This window comes from Mercenaria mercenaria, chromosome 9 (assembly GCF_021730395.1).
Source record: "Mercenaria mercenaria strain notata chromosome 9, MADL_Memer_1, whole genome shotgun sequence".
Lineage (NCBI taxonomy): Eukaryota > Metazoa > Mollusca > Bivalvia > Venerida > Veneridae > Mercenaria > Mercenaria mercenaria.
In genome coordinates, this window is record NC_069369.1 from 27,769,739 (window position 1) to 27,791,900 (window position 22,162).

At 34.7% G+C, this 22,162-nt stretch overlaps 1 protein-coding gene across 1 annotated transcript; it reads left to right on the top strand.

The window, feature by feature from the left end:
- The first annotated feature begins 1,652 nt into the window (after positions 1-1,652).
- LOC123546788 (mitochondrial proton/calcium exchanger protein-like) lies at positions 1,653-21,429 on the top strand. Its single transcript, XM_045333347.2, has 15 exons — positions 1,653-1,820; positions 3,851-3,905; positions 4,608-5,151; positions 5,967-6,104; positions 7,121-7,267; positions 8,206-8,418; positions 9,045-9,185; positions 10,517-10,627; positions 11,041-11,157; positions 12,238-12,402; positions 14,256-14,430; positions 18,366-18,514; positions 19,392-19,636; positions 20,000-20,141; positions 20,955-21,429. Exons 1-15 carry the CDS (start codon positions 1,778-1,780, stop codon positions 21,150-21,152), a joined length of 2,583 nt encoding a protein of 860 aa, XP_045189282.2. The 5' UTR covers positions 1,653-1,777; the 3' UTR covers positions 21,153-21,429.
- Positions 21,430-22,162: the final 733 nt, after the last annotated feature.

The window sequence follows — 22,162 nt, forward strand, 5'->3', positions numbered from 1 at the left end:
GCAGCAAAACTATACACCCTCCCTACCCGCCCAGCGGTGGCATAATGGCTAACTTAATAACTCTTATTTTCAGGTTTACTTGACACAAGTAGCAGTTCAGAATAGTCAATAATTTATTTATCTTCCTGCACAGGTTATCAAGTTGGCAAGAAAATCGAAATTTCCAGTGAACTGTAAACGCGATTTGTACTTTGTCTCAATTCTTTTTAGTTTCGTTTCAGTTTTCCAAAGACGCACAAGCGAGGTCGTTATCCCAAACCACTTCTAAAGAACTACAAAATATGAAATGCTGTATTTACTCCGCGATAATTTATAAATATTTGCTGCCAAATACAAGCCTTATTCCTATATTCTGTCTTTGTACTCAGTAATACTAGTAGTTGATTCAGTTTTATTGGTTCAGTTCAGTGTTAATAGAGATTAGAGAATAATAAATTTACTCACAGCTTCAGCGTGAGTAAACTGTTTTGATAGTTGTCTGTTAGCCTGTTTCGTCGGGCCCTTAAGGTAGTTTCTCTTGTTGCTCTGTCTTCTGTAAAGGCATTTAGTACATACATTTTTTGTTCTTAAGATTTGTTTTTTTATATATATTTATACAGGAGCATTTTTGTGTTTTACATGTCATGCCTTTTTGTTTCTATTACGTGTGTTAGAGATTCACCTGGTGGGGATTACTTTTATTTACACTGTTCCGTGTCTTTGGAACTTGGTGAGGGTAAGAGTGAGGTTGCGTGCGCACCATAAACCGGTTTAATCTCGCCAGTGGTGTTTAAGCCACTGACAGTTCCAAGATGGTGTCCCACAATGTTCCTTTATTTGTTCGTTTTGTCCTCATGTGTTTGCTTTGTGTGCGTGTGCGTATGTGTATCTGTGTATGTATGTGTGTGTGTGTGTGTGCTGTGGGTTTCGTTTTGCGGAGGCTTTGTTTTTGGAACATGACATTCCCTGTTTGATATGTGTTTGTTTTTGTGTGTGTGTGGGGGGGGGGGGGGGGGGGGGTGTTGTTTTTTTTTTTTTTTTTTGGGGGGGGGGGGGGGGGGGGGGGGGTTGTCCCGTGAAATCGTTAACTATATGTTTTGCAAAATCCCAAATGACCTCTAGGATATTTTACAATATTTTTAAATTATACAAAATGGTACGTTTCTTTATTTTATATCTATCAAGTTGACACGTTTTTGTCATATTTACCACATGCACTGTTCATAAACAGCTTTTCGCAAATTCGAATTTAAAGTTTCTAATAAAGATTACTTAAAATATCTGTATATTTCATTTTGTTTGTTAGTTCATGATAAGTGCTGTCTTTAAACAGAAAATGTCTTTTTTTAATTATCACATAAATATCTCACTACATATTGCATCCGTTTCTGAAATTTATAAACAAAATACTATATTGCACACATAAATAACTGCATAGATACATTTTACGAGGATAAATATCCGTGTCCGAAACAAAGGCAGTCCCACAAAAAGTACCTTTATATTAGTGTATGGCTCAAACAGTTGATAAATTGCATCTTCGACTCTTGAAGTACATAATTAAAAGTATATATACCGTATATTTAATATCTACGGCACCTCCCATATTAAGATTTTTTTGGTCCCTTCCGGAACGTTCCGAAATTTCAAGTCTGATTCCGGAGTTAAACAGCTGTTCGGATATTTTCCGCTTCCGGACGTTCATAATTATACTTTTTTCTGACAACCTTAAATTGAACCAACTATACAGTAATGTCTGTTCGTGCGAAGAATTTTACATGTAACTTGCATTGTTAACATGGCATCAGCATTGCTGAAAGGATACAGATTTGTTGCAAAACGTATGTATTATTCAAGTTGCACACCCCACCCACTTCGGTTGGCTTGTCACTAGATCAGGTTGCAGTGATCATCACAAATCGGCGTGTTATCTACAAATCTGTAGTTAATAAATCAAGCATTAGATGATTTGAAATAATTTTGTTAGGGCAGCGTGTCTAAATTCGTTTTACTTTGACTTTTTTAAAATTATTGGCTTATCGACATTAAAAAAGAATAAATAAACGATGATTTTGTTATTCAAAGACTGCTGTTATGTAGCCTACATTATTATCCAATATTGGAAACAAAAAGCGGGCCGCTTGAATCATCCAGAAACTCGTTACATGAAGAAACCAGAATAACACCGATTTCCATTAATACCGCGAATTTTCAACTCAATAGAATAATTTGTTTTGATAATCATAATGCAGCGCCAGATCATTCATAAGCAATTTTATTTTATCAGATGTCATCCTGAAAATATTTATTGCACAAACTGCATGCACGGCAGCAGTTCCGGTAATTATGGGTAAAAACAACAACATCGAAAATGGTGAAGGTATCTATAGAACATATTCCCAAGTTGAACGGTATATAGGTTTACTTTGACATATACACGTACACAGTATCTATAAACGGAAAAACCTTCGGTTTCCCGTATTAATGTTTAATTTATTAAAGCAAGTAAGTCTGACCAGTATATTATGACTTTTTTTGATTTCTAACAGTAAAATGCAGATACGGGTAAGGCTTAAGAGGGAATTATTGACAACTATAGAATATCAAGTCATTAAATAAGTGATCCCAATAAGCCAAATGAGGCTAATCCTTAGTCACATAACAATATGCCTAGCCTATATACATTCTGGCTGTCTGGTAATTTAAACAGATGCTTAGCCAGTCCCATTGGGATTTTCTAGGCATCAGGTAATCAGTCCTTTTTATGCCCCCAGAGGTGGGCATATTAAAATTGCACTGTCCATCCATGCATACGTAAATTCTCTTCCGGGCTGTAACTCTGTCATCCATTTATTCTGAAATAACTTTCCATTTATAAAATTTAATGTTCCCCATAATGAGATGACTTGTCATGCCCAAGACCCAGACCTCTAGCTCCAAGGTCAAGGTCACACTTAGATGTCAAAGGTTAACATGGTCTGTTTCTTGTCTGGTCCATAACTCTGCCATTTATCAAGGGATTTGAAAATTATGTGACACAAATGTTAACCACATTGAGAAGATGTGACGCACTTATGACCTTGGTCTCATAGGTCAAGGTCATAAAATGATTTATACCTAAACTATTCAGGCATATTTTGCACAGACAATAGTAGCATTCTTGGGCACGCTTCGGGGGCATTTGTCATCAATAGTGAAAGCTCTTGTTTGAGTTGTGTATTTAACTGTTAAAATATTTTACTCTAACTTAGGAAAGTTAATATTGGCAATTTACCTGAATCGTGATTGGTTTTTAGTACACAGGCTCCAAATTTATGTAACTATTTATGTATAATGAAGTTGGTGGTTTTGGTGAGCTTGGCTTTCTTCTCAAAATGTAGGTACTTAAAATATTGAAGACACAATGGAAGTATCTAGTTTGTGTTCATTGCCATGAACTTAAATTTTATGGTGTCCGAGTGAGTTAGTCAAGAGAAAAATTTAACAAGTCTTAAACAGGGCACTAGACAACTTTTGGGGACAGGTAACCATACCCTCAGGAAGGGGAAATTTTCATCGTTTTAAGACAAAAAGGGGAAGTTTTTAGCCATATATATGTTACTACTTTTCACACTTATTACTACTGTCTTCAGTCATTTCTAACTTATGCAACTATATTGCAGCAGTAACCTTCCTTGGATGCACTATAATATAACTTGAAAGAGAGTTCATATCTAGTTGTGTCAAACAACCTATTATCAGGGGAATTTTCTTCTGAGAAAGGGGAAAAAAACATATTATTTTATGAGGGGAATGGGGCCCATATTCGGCCCCAAAAACAGCCAAACGAGTGCCCTGTAAGATGAATTCTTTACAACATTATTGTTTTCAGAGCCAAGTAAAAGATACTATATATGTGGCTGTCAGCAGATCTATGCCTTGGGAAGGTATGATGATTTTCATTTTTAAAATTTTTGTTTTTAGCTCGGCTATAGATATAAAGTATATGGAGAGCTATCCTACCAGGGTTCTACCCAGGATTTTGTTTTAGCCGCCTGATTCAAACTTTAAATAGTTGTACCACATTATAAGCCACATGGTATTACACATGGTGCATTACTTTTGCGTAATTTTCCATGAATTATGTTTCTTTTATACTTGGTTAATGTTTTGATACACTTTTCCTGTATCTCTGTTGCACGTATAAATGCAGTAATTGTTCATATATTCAGATATGAAATTTGAGGTTAATATACATCTATCTTTAACCCTTACCCTGCTAAATTTCCATTAACTGTTAAAAGGGGTGCTTACCAAAAGGATACTGACTGAATGGCTAACAGTGTGCCCCCTTACAACTTAGAACTTCATAACAAAGTTTGTAATGCACTTACTCTTGTAAACTCCAACTTTGAAATTATTGAAGAGATAAGTTTAAAGCTTGGAAGTAGTGATTAATTTATACGCAAAGCTCTTGTACAAAAATTGTCTTCAGTTTTCCTCTATTTTCATGTATAAGAAGAATATCTATTCATTCATGACCATTTTAACTGTCTAGTTTAGAAGCATTCCACTGTCCTTTATCTTTTGACAGCGTTCTTTTCATTCTCCTTAAAATTTATTTGTATTTTATTTTGGTGTTTTTTCAGCATCAGCGATGAAGATGGACGTAGAAGCTCTTCCAAATATAGCAACATATATCCTAGCAACAGATACAAAGCTGCATGTTCTTCAGCACAGACTACATGGACCATTTCCAACCACCATTATATATCCCAGTTTAGACATTCCTCGGCATTTTTTACAGACTTAAACCTTTACCAGGACTGTTTGATTAAGCGTTCATTTCATTCGACGGTCTACCTAGCTAAAGAAGGAACAGTTGTAGAAAAAGCATTAAAAAATTTGAAAGACAAGAATGCAAAGGAAAAAGTTAAACCTAAAGTACCTGTACCAGTTCCACAGAATAGATTTAGAGTCTATGCTTTGAAAATTTATACAAAATGGCAGAAATTTATAACATTCGTAAGAGAACATGGGTTTCGTGGAGTTCTGAAACATATGTGGGAAGAAATGAAATTCTATAAAGATGGACTTAAATTGTTCTGGAAAGATTTGCGTATTTGTATACCACTTAGTTATAAATATTTAACCAAAGGAAGGTCATCATTAACTAGAAGAGAATATAGATTGGTAAGTATTATTTGTATGTATATATAGCTTTAACATTTATCCTGCTAAATTTCTAAAATGGACTTGTCCATCAATTTGGGCAATACCATTTTATCATTTGAAGGGGTGTTCACTGAAAATTTACTGACTGAATAGCAAACAGTGAAGGCACAGATGTGCAGGCTGATCTTGGTCTGCACTGGTTGCAGAGGCAGAATCACTTGCCGCCAGCGGTTAATTTATTTCACACAGTAGCATATTAATGTAGGAACATTGTCAAAGATTTGATAGAGAGCAGTAAATATTGCAGTTCTCCTGTAGCGGCACAGTACTATAATAAACTAAAACATTGAATTAAAGCTTGTGTCTATCTATTAGAGTCAAGTTGTGCTACTTATGCTCTTCAAGTCCTTTGTTTTAAAAATTACAAAACAAATATTTTGCAGTGTAGCTTACCTCTACAGTATATTATTAGAAATTAGGTTTTTTGAGGCTCATTTTAAGTCTAACTTACATTGTAAGTTTTGGGTTCCTGGTATTAAGGTTATTTGATATTTTTGAATTCCTGAGGTCTGTTTGAAGTTTATATCTTGTCCATTTGATAGTGGTAGGAATGAAGAGTGTGAGGAACTAATCAGTAGTAATCTAGCTAGCTTATGGAAGGTTGGTGGTTCAAACCAGGTGCCCACACGTGATGAAATAATGCTTGGAGGGCATATGGAATCTTCCTCCACCATCACAGCTGGAAAAGTAACCAAATGACCTAAATTTTGTCAGTGTAATTGTAAACCTAACAAAATGAAGTGTGTATATAATCACATGTATCTGTATTTCAGTTAAAACAGACATTGGTAGACTTATTACTGATGTTCCCCATATTGCCAACCTTGATCATACCTTTTATGGAGGTACTGATTCCTGTCTTCTTGTGGATCGGGATGATCCCTCAAGTTTTTGTATCAAAGGAAGCTAGGGTAAGAGCTTGTTTTTGCAGCAGATTTAAGAAAAAAGTAGTTATTTTACATTAAATTCCAAAATTCATTAAATTAAATACACTTTCCTTTGCTGTTTAATGCTATTACTTGCATATATTTTTGGCAGGGGAAATGTTTTTTGAAAGCTCCCTTTCACTCTTACTGAGTTTCAAAAATTATTTGAAGCATCTTGCATTGTAATTTATTTACAATGTGTTTGTTTGTTTGTTTGTTTTGGGTTTAACACCGTTTTTCAACAGTATTTCAGTCATGTAACGGCGCGCAGTTAACTTAACCAGTGTTCCTGGATTCTGTACCAGTACAAACCTGTTCTCCGCAAGTAACTGCCAACTTCCCCACATGAATCAGAGGTGGAGGACTAATGATTTCAGACAATGTCATTTATCAAATAGTCACGGAGAACATACGCCCAGCCCGAGGATCGAACTCGCGACCCCGCGATCCGTGGACTGACGCTCTACTACTGAGCTAAGCGGGCGGGTCTTATGTGTAATTGTATTGAATGTAATAAAACAGGTTTTGGTCTGTAAACATGTATGCTGAGATGCGTACATTTCACTTTTACTGTAGACTGGGTACTATTCATAAAGGTTTTATTTTTCTAGTATATTTGCTGTCAGAACAACATGTGACTGTGAGCTCAAAAATTCATGAATAGTAACCCTTACCCTGCTAGATTTATATAATGAACTTGTCAATTTGGATAGTACCATTAACTATTAAAAGGGGTGCTTACCAAAAGATACTGACTGAGTGGCAAACAGTGCAGATCATGATCAGACTGCATGGATGTGCAGGCTGATCATCATCGACACTGGTTGCAAAGGCAGAATCAGTCATTTTCAGCATGAAAAGTTAGGAATCATTTTTCTACCAAAGTAGAAACAACCACGAAGAACAAGTTCTTAACAATACATATAAAGTTTATGTTCATGGTTTATTTATTTCATGTTCAACTTCTGTTTGACATTTAACCAGTTGTTTGCCTTATACAGGATACAAAAATGCGTGCCAAGCTACAGAGAAAAATTGAATCAGCTAAACTGTTGGTAGACAGCCTTCATAATATGCCTTTGAAGGCTAAGAGTAAAAAGGATGACACAGCATCTAGTGTGCAAGAATTTACAGAATTTATGCACAAGGTAGATAGATAGAACTTGTTAATTTGAGTTTTTCCCCATCTAGGTCATGTTTGCAATAGGGTAAAATGAGTGCTGTCACTTAATTTAAATATAGTGATGATAATGAAAGTTTAAGAAGTACTTTTAAACAAATCAAAAATTGCCATCAGGTGAGAACAGTTCTTTTATGGGCAGATTGCTGTTTTTATATGCCCATCTCTGAAAGAGCAGAGCTTATTATGTGAACACCCATGGTGGGCGGGCGGCGTCCATAGCATATCCACTCTCTGAGTCAATTCTAAGTCGAACAGTTTTCATCCGATCTTCACCAAACTTGCTGACAATGTTTGTGGGCATAATATCTCGGCCAAGTTCGATAACTAGCCAAATTGCCCCAGGCATTCTTGGATTATGGTCCTTGAATTACTCGAAAAACAGTGACTTTAGCATTGTCCGCTCTCTAAGTCGAACAGTTTTCACCTGATCTTCACCAAAGTTACTGACAATGTTTGTGGGCATAATATCTTGGCCAGTTTCGATAACCAGCCAAATTGCTCCAGGCACTCTTGGATTATGCTCCTTGAATTTAAGCCAAGTTTGATGACAGACGTATTTTGAGACAGTCTGGCACTCTTGTTTAACTTATTTGAATCTAGGTAGAGTATGATATTTGAGAAACCACTTTGATTCATAGATTTAGACATTCACATTAATATGAAATCATAATTATTTTGATGGAAGTTTTTTTGTGGATTTTATTGTTGTGTTCATCCACAATCTTAAAATCTATGAATTTATGTGCTCATGAAATAGCTATTTTATCCCAGGACATAAAGTCTTAATTCCTACAAAAATAAAATTAAATGGTTTAAGAGTATTTATTGCCACTTCTTTATGTATTATTTTTATTATATAATGCATATAGTTATATCATAAATATCTATTTGTACATTGTTTAGGTGAAAAGCAGTGAAGTGATACCACCTATATCAGAGATACTGAAGTTTTCTCGACTGTTTGAGAACAGTTTGACTCTAGATGATCTCAGCATCAGGCAGTTACAGGGACTGTGTAAGCTCCTTGGTATCGGTTTCCTTAGTGACATACCTAATGTCAGGGTACTCCGATTTCAGATTGATACTCGAATGAGAGAACTTACAGTGGATGATAAGGTAACCAGTTTTGGCTCCTTTGTATTTTGTGACTTATATTATGTCATTGATGACTGGGTTACCAACCAGTTATTGTTCCAGCATAACCAATTGTGGAGAATTAATTATTGGTGATAATTTCATGTCCAAGATTTGTTTATAGAACTTTTTCAGTTTCAGATTTTCCTATCAGCATTTTGTCTTTTTCAATTTTAATAGGTAGCACTGTCAGGTTCAGATTTAATACAGAGTAGCTGAGATTTATAAATGCTTGATCCAAGACAACAGCAGTGCTTAGCAGTACTGTGAATGTGATGACTGCTTCAATATCACATCCGAAAAGTGGGGTTTTTTTTCAAATCAAAAGAAAATGATTCAGTTCTGACTCACTTTTACAAAAGACAGTGGATTTCAATAAAAAATCTCTATGGTTTGACATTAGCAGTCTTGTAAAATTTGAGTAGGATTTTAGTAAGTACAATGAAAGAAAAAAGATAGTTTGAGTGTAGCATTATCTAGTTAACATAATTTGTAAAACATATGTAAAAGAATGTAGAAAAATAGTCAATAGACATGTCAGAGTAAGTTTTTTAGAAAATATTAATGCCCAAGGTGATTAATTGAATAAACTTGCTGTTTGATTACAGTTTATATTACGTGATGGTATTGATAGTCTGACAACAGAGGAGCTTCAGAGTGCTAACAGAGCTCGTGGTATGAGAGCACTTGGTATATCTGAAGACAGGCTAAAACTACAGCTGGAACATTGGCTTCAACTTCATCTTAAGGTATTTTATCCAAAGAAATAAAAAAGGACTAAAAGCTTGGGAAATATTGATGGTAATTCTCAAGAGTTTGTTTGTTTGTTTTGGGTTTAACACTGTTTTTCAACAGTATTTCAGTTAGTTGACCTAACCAGTGTTCCTGGAGTCTGTATCGGTACAAACCTGTTCTCTGCAAGTAACTGCCAACTTCCTCAAAGGAATCAGAGGTGGAGGACGAATGATTTCAGACAGTGTTTTTTATCAAATTGTCACGGAGTGTAACTCTCACAGAGAGAGAGCTGAATCCGACACTGGAACTGGAATGGTTATTAGCTTGACTTTTCGTAGAAAAAGTAGAGCTATTGCACTCGCCCCGGCATTGACGTCACTGTTGGTTAAAGTTTTTGATAAAGTCAAATATCTGTTACTATCCAAGCTATTCACTTGAAACTTAAAGTATTTAATTACTATTAAAGTCTACACCAGGAGAAACAATCCCCAGAACTGAACTCTGATTTGACATAGTTATGCCCCTTTTTAACTCAGAATTTTTTTTATTTAAATTTTATTAAGTTTTTACTGGCAAAGCTCTAATTCAGAGTCGAGCACTGAGAAAAACCGAGCAAAAAAATTTAACTAGCGGGGAGAATTTTCTTAATTTTTGCATGATCATAGAGCATCATATTAGAAACAAATTTATGAAAAAAAAATTGGGGGTCCCTATGCTACTTTTTGAATTATCTGCCCCTGAATGCGAGTTTTTTGCTCTTTTAGGTCATTTTCAAGGGCAGATAACTCAAGGTAATGGTTAGTTACACTTCATTTGATTTCAGATTAGTGGTTGTTACTTTATTTCATGCAACTGTACAAAATTTGCAGGAATTCTAGGTGACGGATTTTATTCTATAGTCGCTTACGCAAACAGATAGAAAATTTCTTCCAAGTATGCCCCTTTTTTCAAGAAAAAAACAGTATGTTTACTCATTGAAATACTGCAAAAATTCTGTTTGATAGAATGGTTTAAAACTTTGCATAATGACTGGAAATGTAATAACAAAAAATAATGTGAAATGAAATAAGGTATCCGTTTGCTAGATTTTGAGTTATCTGCCCTTGAAAATGACCTAAAAGAGCAAAAATCTCACATTCAGGTGCAGAAAACTCAAAAAGTAGCATGGGGACCCCCAATTTTTTTTTTCATAAATTTGTTTCTAATATGATGCTCTATGATCATGCAAAGTTTAAGAAAATTCTTCCCGCTAGTTAAATTTTTTCCTTCTTTGCCTATGTAAAAAACCCACACAACTGTGGCATTTCCCCTTAAAGAATTTTTTACACATGAGTTATTCTTGCAGGAACAAGTACCTACTAGTCTTCTACTGCTATCAAGAGTTATGTACCTTGATGAAAACCTGACTCCTGCAGAACAACTCAAACAGACCATTTCATCTCTTCCCGAGACTACTGTGAGTATCATACTCTTTCGCTGTTAACACACTTATTGTGAAAGAGATTTTGTTTGTATTTTAGCTTGAAAAAGATTTTGTACATTTAAATTATGTATTTTGATATTTTAAATTCATATTACAGTTGTATATGTTAAGAGTTGAAGAAGGTAACACAAAAGTGTACAAATACCAATCTATAGTGCATTTTAAAGGTTTCTTACTACATAAAGAATTATGATAGATTATATAATTTCATTTCTTATTTATGTTTAACACAAATTTAAACTATGCATTTACTTTAACTTTTTTCATCTGCAGAAAAGAGTTTGATAATATTCTTGTTAATACCAATAACAAAGATTTTGTATATATAACATGTACATTATTTTAAAAAAAACAACGGTATTATGTTGTATCATGTAACTATATAGGTTGACAAAGCTAAAGTTACGTCAGCAGAGTCAAGTGGTGAGAAGGTGGATAAGGCAACAAAGATTAAAGTTCTTGAAGAGGAGACTAAGGCCATCCAAATGGAGAAGGAAGAAGCGGTATGATATCTACATCATTTATATAATCATTCTGTTTTGCCATACTTAAAATTGAATTCTAACTTGATGAAATAGTTGATAAATGTTGTTCCGTCTGTGATTTTAAGAAATGATGTTCAGGAAAGTAGTCCTTGAAAGTTTGAAAACTACTTGGAAAAGTACTTAAAAATATTGTGTCGATTCGCCGTAAAACCCAACTCACTCACTCACTTGAATTTTGACAATGTAGTTTGAGGAGTGGTATGCAGGCACCAGTTTTCAACACATTCTATTTTTATTTGAAATAAATCTACAAGGTATTGCCGTCACTTGATCGTCTGCATTGGTTATAACTTTTGTTTAGGTCCACCTTTTCTCAAAAACTATAAGAGCTGAAGCTTTAAAACTTTGCACACTTGTTAACTTAGTAGGCCAAGAACCATAACTCTGATATGCATTTTGTTAAAATTATGGCCCTCTTTGTTCTTTAAAAATTTGAGTTTCCTGGTAAAATTTTTTGTTTAGATCCACCTTTTCTCATAAACTATAAGAGCTACAGCTTTGAAGCTTTGTACACTTGTTTATCATCATAAGGAGACTATGTAGGCCAAGAACAATAACTCTGATATGCATTTTGTCAAAATTATGGCCCTTTTTTTACTTAGAAAATTTGAGTTTCTTGGTTAAAATTTTTGTTTAGGTCCACCTTTTCTCAAAAAACTATAAGAGCTACAGCTTTGAAACTTTGCACACTTGTTTATCATCATTAAGGTACTATGTGTGCCAAGAACCGTAACTCTAACATGCATTTTGTCAGAATTATGGCACTTTTTGTACTTAGAAATTCTGAACTACAATTTTTTTCTTACATACTGACCAGCACTTGCAGAAAAGCGATGGCACCCATAGACAGTGCTCTTGTTTTGTTTGACATTACTTGTTTTTCAGTTGGCCTCTATCAATTAGACCTCATGTATTTTTTTTTAGAGGATTCTAAAATGAGATTTCTGCACACAGTGCTTTATATACTTGATTAAATATAGTGACAAATACATTTCCTTCTGTAAATGAGTAGTAAAAATACTCTTGCTACTTATTTAGGCTGAGGAAGAGAGATTGGCAAAAGAGAAATTGGAAAAACAACATGAGGAAGAACGTCAAGCACGTCATGCTGCAGAGGAAGAAGAAAAACGAAAACTGGCAGAACTTACATTACAGAAGATGGAAAATCAACAAATCATTGACAAGCTTGCTGTTCAACTTAAGGTAAATCAACAGTGTAATGTGTCACAGCACCACTACACCACCTGAGTTGTTTACTGCAGGTCTATGGAAGTGGCTCTAATGTTTTTTTTCTGGTTTTGAAATTATTTCATAGAAAAGTTTTCTGGATGACTTTCTACCAAGATTGTTCAAATTAATCTGAATTATCAACAGACATAGTAACCAAAGGGTATGGTCATATTTCCCTGTTTGTATAAAGTGGAAACTTAAAAAACCTTCATGTTAGAAACTACTGGTTTTAAAATAATTTGACGTGATTGATCAATGGATTACTTTCTACCTAGATTGTTCAGATTGTTATCATTCATAAAAAAAAAAATTATAAGATACAGTCACTTTTTATGCCTCCGCCATAAAATTGGGGTGGGAACATATAGTGTTACCCCTGTCCGTGTGTGTGTTTGTTCATGTGTTTGTGTGTGTGGGAAAGGGTGATGTTCGTGTCCGGACCATAACTTTGACATGCATGATCCGATTTCAGAATAATATGACACAAATAATAAGCATGGAAAGACGATATGCCTTGCGCAAAAACCAGGTCCCTAGCTCAAAGGTTAAGGTCATAGTCCTTGGTTGAAGTTAGCCAATTTTCACTACATATATACTGATAATGTGGTCCGTGTCCGGTCCATAACTTTGACATGCATGGTCCGATTTCAAAATAATTTGACACAAATAATAAGCATGGATAGAGGATGTGTCATGCACAACAATCAGGTCCCTAGATATAAGGTCAAGGTCAAACTTAGAGGCCAAATACAAGAATGACTTTGTCTTCAGCATTTCTTCTTCATGCATGGAGGGATTTTGATGTAGATTGGCTCAGTGTCCCTAGTTTTGAATTACTTCCCTTTTTTGTTTCTCTAAAACAAATATTCTTTTCAAGAAGCTTTGGTCAAATTTGAAATAATTTCATGAGAAATGTCAAGTAAAAAAAATACGGCATCTTCTCTAAAACCACTGGTGTAATTTTAAAATATGTCACAGAAATGTTCCTTGGGTAACCCGATAAAGTCATCTAGGTTTGCAAGTAGGAAGTTGGCTGCCTGGGATGGGTAGGGATTCCCTTCAAAAAATGTTTATGGCACTGTGGAAACTTCGAAAAACTTCTCTGAATCTGCAAGCCAGTTTTCAAAGTCATTTGGCAGAAGTGTCTCATGATATACCTGTGAAACTCTGGGGTAAGTCATATATGGCCATTATAACTATCTTATTCTCAGTTACTTTTGCACCAGAAGTGGCTTACAAGAAGTTTTGAGCCATTCTGACCAATGGACTCAGAGCATTAGCTTATTTCTGAGATATCATAGTTTTATTTTTCTTTTCAGTGTTGCTTGTGTGTACTTTTTAACCACAGTAGGCTACAAATCAGCTTGATCTTAGCATACAAAGTTATATTTGATGTTAAAAGATAACATAAAACTTTAAACAGGACTTTAAATTAAAATTGAAAAAAAAAATCATAAGCAATTTCTAACCAGAATAGAAATCACAAACCTTAGAAGAAATAAATATCATTGCATTTTCTGGTTTATAAAAGCTTTAAGATGAAATAATCAGAGGTTTTACCACTTGCTCCCTTCACAATGATGAATGCATAGCGGCTTTCTTTTAACCTTTACCTTGCTAAATTTCTAAAAAGGACTGGTCCATCATTCAGTTTGGGCAGTACCACTTATTATTTAAAGGGGTGTTCACTGAAAATATACTGACTGAATAGCCAAAAGTGCAGACCATGACCAGCAGGCTGATCTTGGTCAGCACTGGTCACAAAGACAGAATCACCTGCCACTAGCAGGCTAAATGTTAAACATTACACAATAATGTTCTAACAGGAGGAGAGAGAGAAAAGTATAGATACTGCAATGAAGGCTGAAAGGGAACTGGAACCTGAGCCAGAGGTAGAAGCTCCTGTAACAATGGAACCAGCCGTAAAGGAACAGGATATTACAGAAGATGGTAAACCAGAGCTAGATATGGCTGAACCAATCATTGAACAGCCGTCTGAAGGTAAAAGATTATGTGAGCCGTGCCATGAGAAAACCAACATAGTGGGTTTGTGACCAGCATGGATCCAGACCAGCCTGCGCATCCGCGCAGTCTGGTCAGGCTCCATGCTGTTCACTTTTAAAGCCTATTGGAATTGGAGAAACTGTTAGCGAACAGCATGGATCCTGACCAGACTGCGCGGATGCGCAGGCTGGTCTGGATCCATGCTGGTCGCAAAGCCCACTATGTTGGTTTTCCCATGGCGCGGCTCATGTTATCATTTGTGACAGCTATTTGTTCATACCTACTGTATGATCCACCTAATATGTAACAGAGCTTTTCATAAATTGTGGCTTTTGCAATATCCAGATATAAACAATATGTCATTCTAAAGGTTTCCGAAGTTGCAAGTAAGCTTTTGTTTTATAACTTTAATAGCGTCAATTTATGACCAAGAATTTATTTTTCCTGTTGTAAAAATCAGGCATAATCACAGTTACTGACTTTTAGCTCATCTGGTTTTTTGAAGAAATCACTTGATCAGCATTGCCTGGTTAAGTTTTATATTTAGGTCAACTTTTCTCCTAAACTATCAAAGCTATTGCTTTAAAACTTGCAACACTTGTTCACCATCAAAAGCTGGCTGTACAGCAAGAAACATAACTCCATCCTGCTTTTTGCAAGAATTATGGCCCCGTTTGGACTTAGAAAATATCAAATTTCTTGGTTAAGTTTTGCATTTAGGTCAACTTTTCTTCTTAAAGGTCAAGGCTATTGCTTTAAAACATGGAGCAGTTATTCGCAGTGAAAAGCTGACTCTGCACAGCAAGTACCGTAACTCTGCATTGCCTTTTGCAAGAATTATAGCCCCTTTTGGACTTAAAAAATCATGAGTAGGACAATATTTCTATTTTACAGAGACAATAAAATCAGATGAGCGTCTGCACCTGCAAGGCGGTGCTCTTGTTTTATAGAAGATATCAAAATTATTGCATTGAAATATTCATAATTTTGACATGTCCAAACATTGCATAATGATATTTATTTCACTTGGGTAATGATTACATTTCACTCGGACTTTATCATAGACTCCCTGAGTAAAATCCCGATTTTTAAATTAAAATCGAAGTATTAAATCCATATAATATTTCAATGAAACTTCAAAGTTTTGTAGTTTGTAGCATCGTCTGGGGAATTTGCAGTCAAAAATCTAATTTGATTTCTGAAATAATGGGTTATTTTATTAGTCCCCTACTGGTTTAAAACCAGTTTTGGGGACTATAGGAATGCGCCTTTCCGTCATTCCGTCCGTCCGTCCGCAATTTCGTGTCCAGTCCATAACTCTGTCATCCATGAAGGGATTTTAATATTACTTAGCACAAATGTTCCCCATGATGAGAGGATGTGTCATGCGCAAAACCCGGACCCCTAGCTCAAAGGTCAAGGTCACAATTGGAGCTCAAAGGTCAACAGGGCTTTTTTCCTGTCCGGTCCATAACTCTCCCATCCTTGAAGGGATTTTAGTATTACTTGGCACAAATGTTCCCCATGATGAGATGATGTGTCATGCGCAAATCCCATACCCCTAGCTCAAAGGTCAAGGTCACAGTTGGTGGTCAAAGGTCAACAGGGCTTTTTTCCTGTCCGGTCCATAACTCTCCCATCCATGAAGGGATTTTAATCTTACTTGACACAAATGTTCCCCATGATGAGACGACATGTCATGCGCAAAACCTGGACCCCTAGCTTATAGGTCAAGGTCACAATTGGAGGTCAAAGGTCAGCAGGACTTTATTTCTCTCTGGTCCATAACTATCCCATCCATGAAGGGATTTTAATATTACCTGGCACAAATGTACCTCATAATAAGACGATGTGTCATGTACAACTTTCAGACCCCTAGCTCAAAGGTCAAGGTCACACTTAGCAAGGTCACACTTAGCAGTCAAATGTTAACATAGCATGAACAGGGTCCGGTCCATAACTCTGACATTCATTAAGGGATTTTAATATCCTTGACACAAGTGTTCCCCACGATGAGACGACATGTCATGTGCAAATACCGGACCCCTAGCTCAAAGGTCAAGGTCACAATTGAGGGTCAAAGGTCAACAGATTTTTTTTTCTGTCCCGTCCATAACTGTGCCATCCATGAAGGGATTTTAATATTACTTGGCACAAATGTTCCTCATGATGAGACAACATGTCATGCGCAAAGCCCAGACCCTTAGCTCAAAGGTCAGGGTCACAATTGGAGGTCAAAGGTCAATAAGGTTTTTTTCCTGTCCGATCCAGATCTCTGTCATCCATCAAGGTATTACAATATTACATGGCATAAATGTTCCCCATGATGAGACGACGTGTCATGCGCAACACCCAGTACCCTTGCCTAAAGGTCAAGGTCACACTGAGATCAAAGGTCAAGAGGATTTTTTTTCCTGTCCGGTCTATAACTTTGTCATGCAAAACAGGATTTAGATATTAGTTGGCACAAATATTCCCCTGGATGAGACAACATGCCATGCGCGAAACCCAGGCCCAAGGTCTAATGTCAAGGTCACACTTAGAGAGCAAAGGCCAGACACAAGAATGACTTTGTCTGGAGCATTTCTTCTTCATGCATGGAGGGATTGTGATGTAACTTGGCACAAATATTCACCAACATAAGACAGATTGTCATGCGCAAGAAACAGGTCCCTAGGTCTAAGGTCAAGGTCATTTAGAGGTCAAAGGTCAAATTCAAGAATGACTTTGTACGGAGCATTTCTTCTTCATGCTTGGGGGGATTTTGATGTAACTTGGACCAAATGTTCACCATCATGAGGCACACTTGTTTTTAGAATTATGTCACTTTGTTTCACTATAAATAGATTTTATTGTAACTTTTTTATTACTGGTGGTAGAGAAAAATCGAGACCACTTTTCTGTGGTACAACATGCATGTTACATCCAATTTTTAGGTGTATTTTGACCTATCTCTACCTGGTAAAGAGTTTCTTGTGGACTTATATTATATAGATATTTTTTTTTTTTTTTTTTTTTTTTTAAGGAATAATTTCCCTTTGTTGTTACTATAAATATCTCATTTGATAACTTTTTTTATAATCATCCAAAACAATTCAATATGAAAACAACTGTGGGTTTTTATATATGCACATTTTATTCCAAGTGTGTTGTTATAACATATTGTATATATAGTACAATATTGTTTCTAAAGTCACTATATGTTCATTGTAAAAACACTTCGTTTTACCCAAGTGGAAACTTGCAGGTACTTGAAAATGCAGCTCTTTGATTGGTCAGTTAAAAATCCTAATGTCATGATAAAGTTACGAATTGCTTTTATGCTATTAAACGAAGATATCAAAGTGTTATAACTATCTGATTTCAAATAAAATTGAAATTGTTCAATATTAAAAAGAAAAAAATAGTTGTACACAAAATGTAGCTGAAATTTTCAGAAGAAAATACCATCAAAAATTTCTTATGATAAAGTTCCTATTACTCAGAGTTCATTAAAATGATGTATACTGGTAATATTTGTGATATTGTCTTATATTTGAAGAGAAATCAGGTTAAAACCTTGTAACAGAAAAGGTGGCTCAAAATATATGTTTGAGCTGACTATCTCATTTAAGAATAGAATGAATATAGAATCATCATATTTTTATTTCATGGTCCCTTGAAATTTCAGAAGTTGTGAAGTCATCAGTATTTTTGGGAGACTAATTTTCAAGTGCAGTCGAAGTGAACAAAAAAAATTGCTATCTATTTTATCTTTAAACTTTGAAATCCATGAGTTCAATTGTCCATGAAATAGCTGTTTTGGCCACACCCAAAACCAATTTTTGCCAAGAAAGTTAAATTCTTTAACAATAAACAAAGATTGTGTCAGATCTCTGTTACATAATTATTAAAAAGATAAACACTAGATGAAAAATATTTTGTTACTCTAGAACCTGTAGATAAAGCAGAGAAGATAGAAGAAGATCAAGATATTACAGCCCAGGACCTTGGAGATATTGAAAAGGCTATTGAGGACCAAGCTCAACATTATAAAGATGAAATAGCAGAAGTGGCAGAGGAATTAGATGAGTACAAAGAGGTAAACATTGTATTTATAATGTTTAAGAGACTTGGTAAAGAGGGTAATTGACTTTGAAATGATGACAGTTTTTCAGAAAACTACATCCTGAGTCAAATGGCAATGATATTGTGAAAGATGGTATGTTGCAGAGGGATTCTTGAAAAGCCTAAGTCTTCATAGCTGCATTTTCTCTTTGAATTTTATGCAGAACGCTTACAGTTGAAAATTTTGACAAAGTTTTGGGTATTTATTTTATCTCCTTTTTTTTGTGACATGCTTATTCTGTAATCAACTGTATAAACTATACAAATAATAAATATTCCTGGATTTACAATGGTCACTGCGTTTATTGTGTTATAATTTTGTTTGTCAAATACAGTTCTAAATAAAACTTGGTGACAAAGTTCCAAATGGGAGGTTTGTTTGTTTTGGGTAAAGCACTGTTTTTCAACAGTATTTAAGTTATGTTACAGCATGCACTTTACCTGACCAGTGTTCCTGGATTCTGTACCGGTACTAACCTGTTCGCTGCAAGTAACTGCCAATTATTCTCCTGTAGTCTGAATATTACTACAGTAGATAATGTGTCTATAAAGTCAGTTTTAATAGATAAATTTTGAATTAAAGTTATTCACATGAACAAGTAATGTGTCAGGAAAAGTAGTGATATGATCACCAGTCTAGTGTCCAGATGCATAAGTATTCAAAAGATTTTAACATAGTCAGACATGCAGTTTTTTTCTCCATTAGCTCTGGCACATGAATATAAAAAACTTGAATTACATGCAAAATGCTTATGAAATGAAATATAAATCATAGGTTATGAGTTTGTTTTTAGTCAGCTACTATTTGAATATGTATATTTGCATATGTATTGTTTTACCATCTTACACAGGATGTTGAGGATATAAAGGCATTATGTTTGAAGACTGATTATGAAAAGGAAATAGAAGAAACCTTTAATGCTAAATTATTGCTGAAACGTATGAACAAGGTACTGAAACAGTTTGACACGACGATATCCAAACTTCAAGACGAGAAGATGCAAATTCAGGAGACTATCGATAAGCAAGAAGTTTCGCTAAAATATGATTTAGATGGTAAACGGGAAGAAATTCTCGACGAAATATCTGCCAAAAAGTAAGAACCTTTTAGCTCATATGAGGTAAATTTAGAAATGATGTTTTGATTTTGTTTTTCCTATGGTTTGTTTTGATTTAGATTTTTGTTCCTTTACAAGTTGTCAGCTCTTATGAATTTAAATAAATGTGTGTTTTTACCTAAGTTATTACTTATTTATTTTTCTTTGCATTCACTGCAAGAACGTAATTGTTTTACAGGTGTAGGTCATGTTGGAAATAAGATAACAATATAATTTTGAAAATTAACTTTATTTAGAAAAGTTAAGCTGTATAAAATCCATTTTCGTAGACAGATAGGGAGAGGAAATATTTAAAAAGTAACATTTTGGCATTAACTACTGTCATTTATTTATTTTTCCAGGAAGAACTTGGTGAGTGTCAATGATGTCTTGTTGTCCTTGAAGAGATTTCAGAAGGTACCTGATGATGTCCGAATGCAGAAAGTTCTTGAGGTCCTTGATACAGACAAGGACGGTCTCATTGATATCAACGTAGTACTCAAGGTAGGGTTATTTAATGTACGATGAGGGTGGGATTATTTGTTTGAGTTACTTTTTTTATAGACGGGCTAGGTTTCCCATTGCTAGGTCAGTTACTGTAACTCACTTTGATTACCAAACTTAAATTGTTTTCGCAAGACTTGTGTCCCTTTGATTACATGTATTCTAGGATGTGCGTATGCGTAGATCGTGTTGTATGGCCAACTCTTGATGATTATTTTTATATTTGAGAGTTTCTGGCCAAAATAAGGTGTAGTAAGATTGATCCTTTGATATGGAAAAACACTTACTGGACAGGTTAATATGTCCTCTGCTACTGTATCAAGTGTAGAGTTATAAAAGGTTTATACTTGTTACAAATGACACAAAATGCTGTATGGATATTCAGAGAGCCGTAAACAGTACCACTGAAAAATGGCATGTAATCAGATTTTATATACTATGAAATCATTAATATTCATGGGGGGCTAATTTTCATGGATTTCTTCATGGTTGAGTCAATCCACGAAATTTAATCCCAACGAACAAGTAAAATTCCCATTCATTTTATGTTAAAATGTTGAAATCCACGAATTCATATCCCCACGAAATTGCCGTTTTGACCAAAACCATGAAATTTCATGCCCACGAAATTAAATAATTTCACAGTACAAGAAAATAATGACAACAGCGTTTAATACCTGGCAAATACTGTATTCTTCTCTTCAAACAGGTAGCTTTACATATTAACATTGTTTGAAGTGCTATTAATTTTGCATCAAACTTAAGAAGTGTCAGAGTTTTCTCCAAGATTGATGAATATTTTACAAATTGTAGGTGACAGAGGCGCTTGGTAGAGAAAACCTGAAATTAAATAAGTCGCAGGTTGCGGCTATGATTGATTTAGTTGCTAAGGAAGAAGAAATTGAATTGGAAGAAAAGAAGAAAGAAAAAGAAGAGAAAGAGAAAGAAAATATGAAAAACCAGAAAGAAAACTCTGAGGAACAAAGTGGTCAGCAATCCAGCGGAAGTTGACATTGAATATGATTAGGAAGTTTTTAATAATTGTCAGAATTGCAATATTTTACATGAAAGTTAGTGATAAGCAGATTATTGTGATATATTACGTTCGTTTTGGCAGAGACATACAGGTTATAGAATGGCAGTGCATGTAGGTGGTAGTTACCCATAGTGAAAAACAAGAGAAAATCTTTTCAGAGATGCACCAGGAAAGTTTGAATGTCCAGTAGTTTAATATTCTACACATTAGTGTTATGCCTGAGATTTTCTAGCGATCAAATATACATGGACATGTGTAAGTACAAGAATTACACTTAAATATTAGAATAAAATTTTTAAAAAAAAATCTATTGAAAAACGTATGAAAACGTAAACAGAAATGAATTGAAATTAATCATCTTCTTAGTTATAATACACATATTTCTTGAGTAGATGTAAATTTTATTTCATATTTGCCTTAATTCTCTTAATTAATATTTAGAATATAATACAAATGATAATACTCAACAATTTCATGGAAGTTTTGTTATCTATTTAATTAGAAAATGATCAAAATTGTCATGATGATTATTGATAGTTCATATGCAAAGGAATTATATCAGATGGGAAAAGCCACTGTATGATGTTTGATTCTATGACGTAATTACTGTGATGTACAAACAGTGCATGTTTTACATAATGATGCACAGTTTCAGTCTTCTGTGTTTGATAGGGAAATAAATCAGATCGTGTTAGAATAAAAGTTACTGACAGGAGAAAGTGGCAAATATTGTCAGTCACTTATATCCAATGAAAAAGTTCATTTTTCCTTGCTCACTTGACAAAGTGAAAATAGATATCCTTTTTGATACTCTACGCTACCTTAAATATGTTGATAAAGTAAAATATTCTGTTGCTGTACAATAGAAACAGTTCAGTTTAATCCATTTATTTGACTGTAACCTAGAATATGCCATTTCCTGCATTGAAAACCTTACACTTTTTATAGAAAAATAGTGTTTTTTTTCCTATATTTTAAGGGAAAA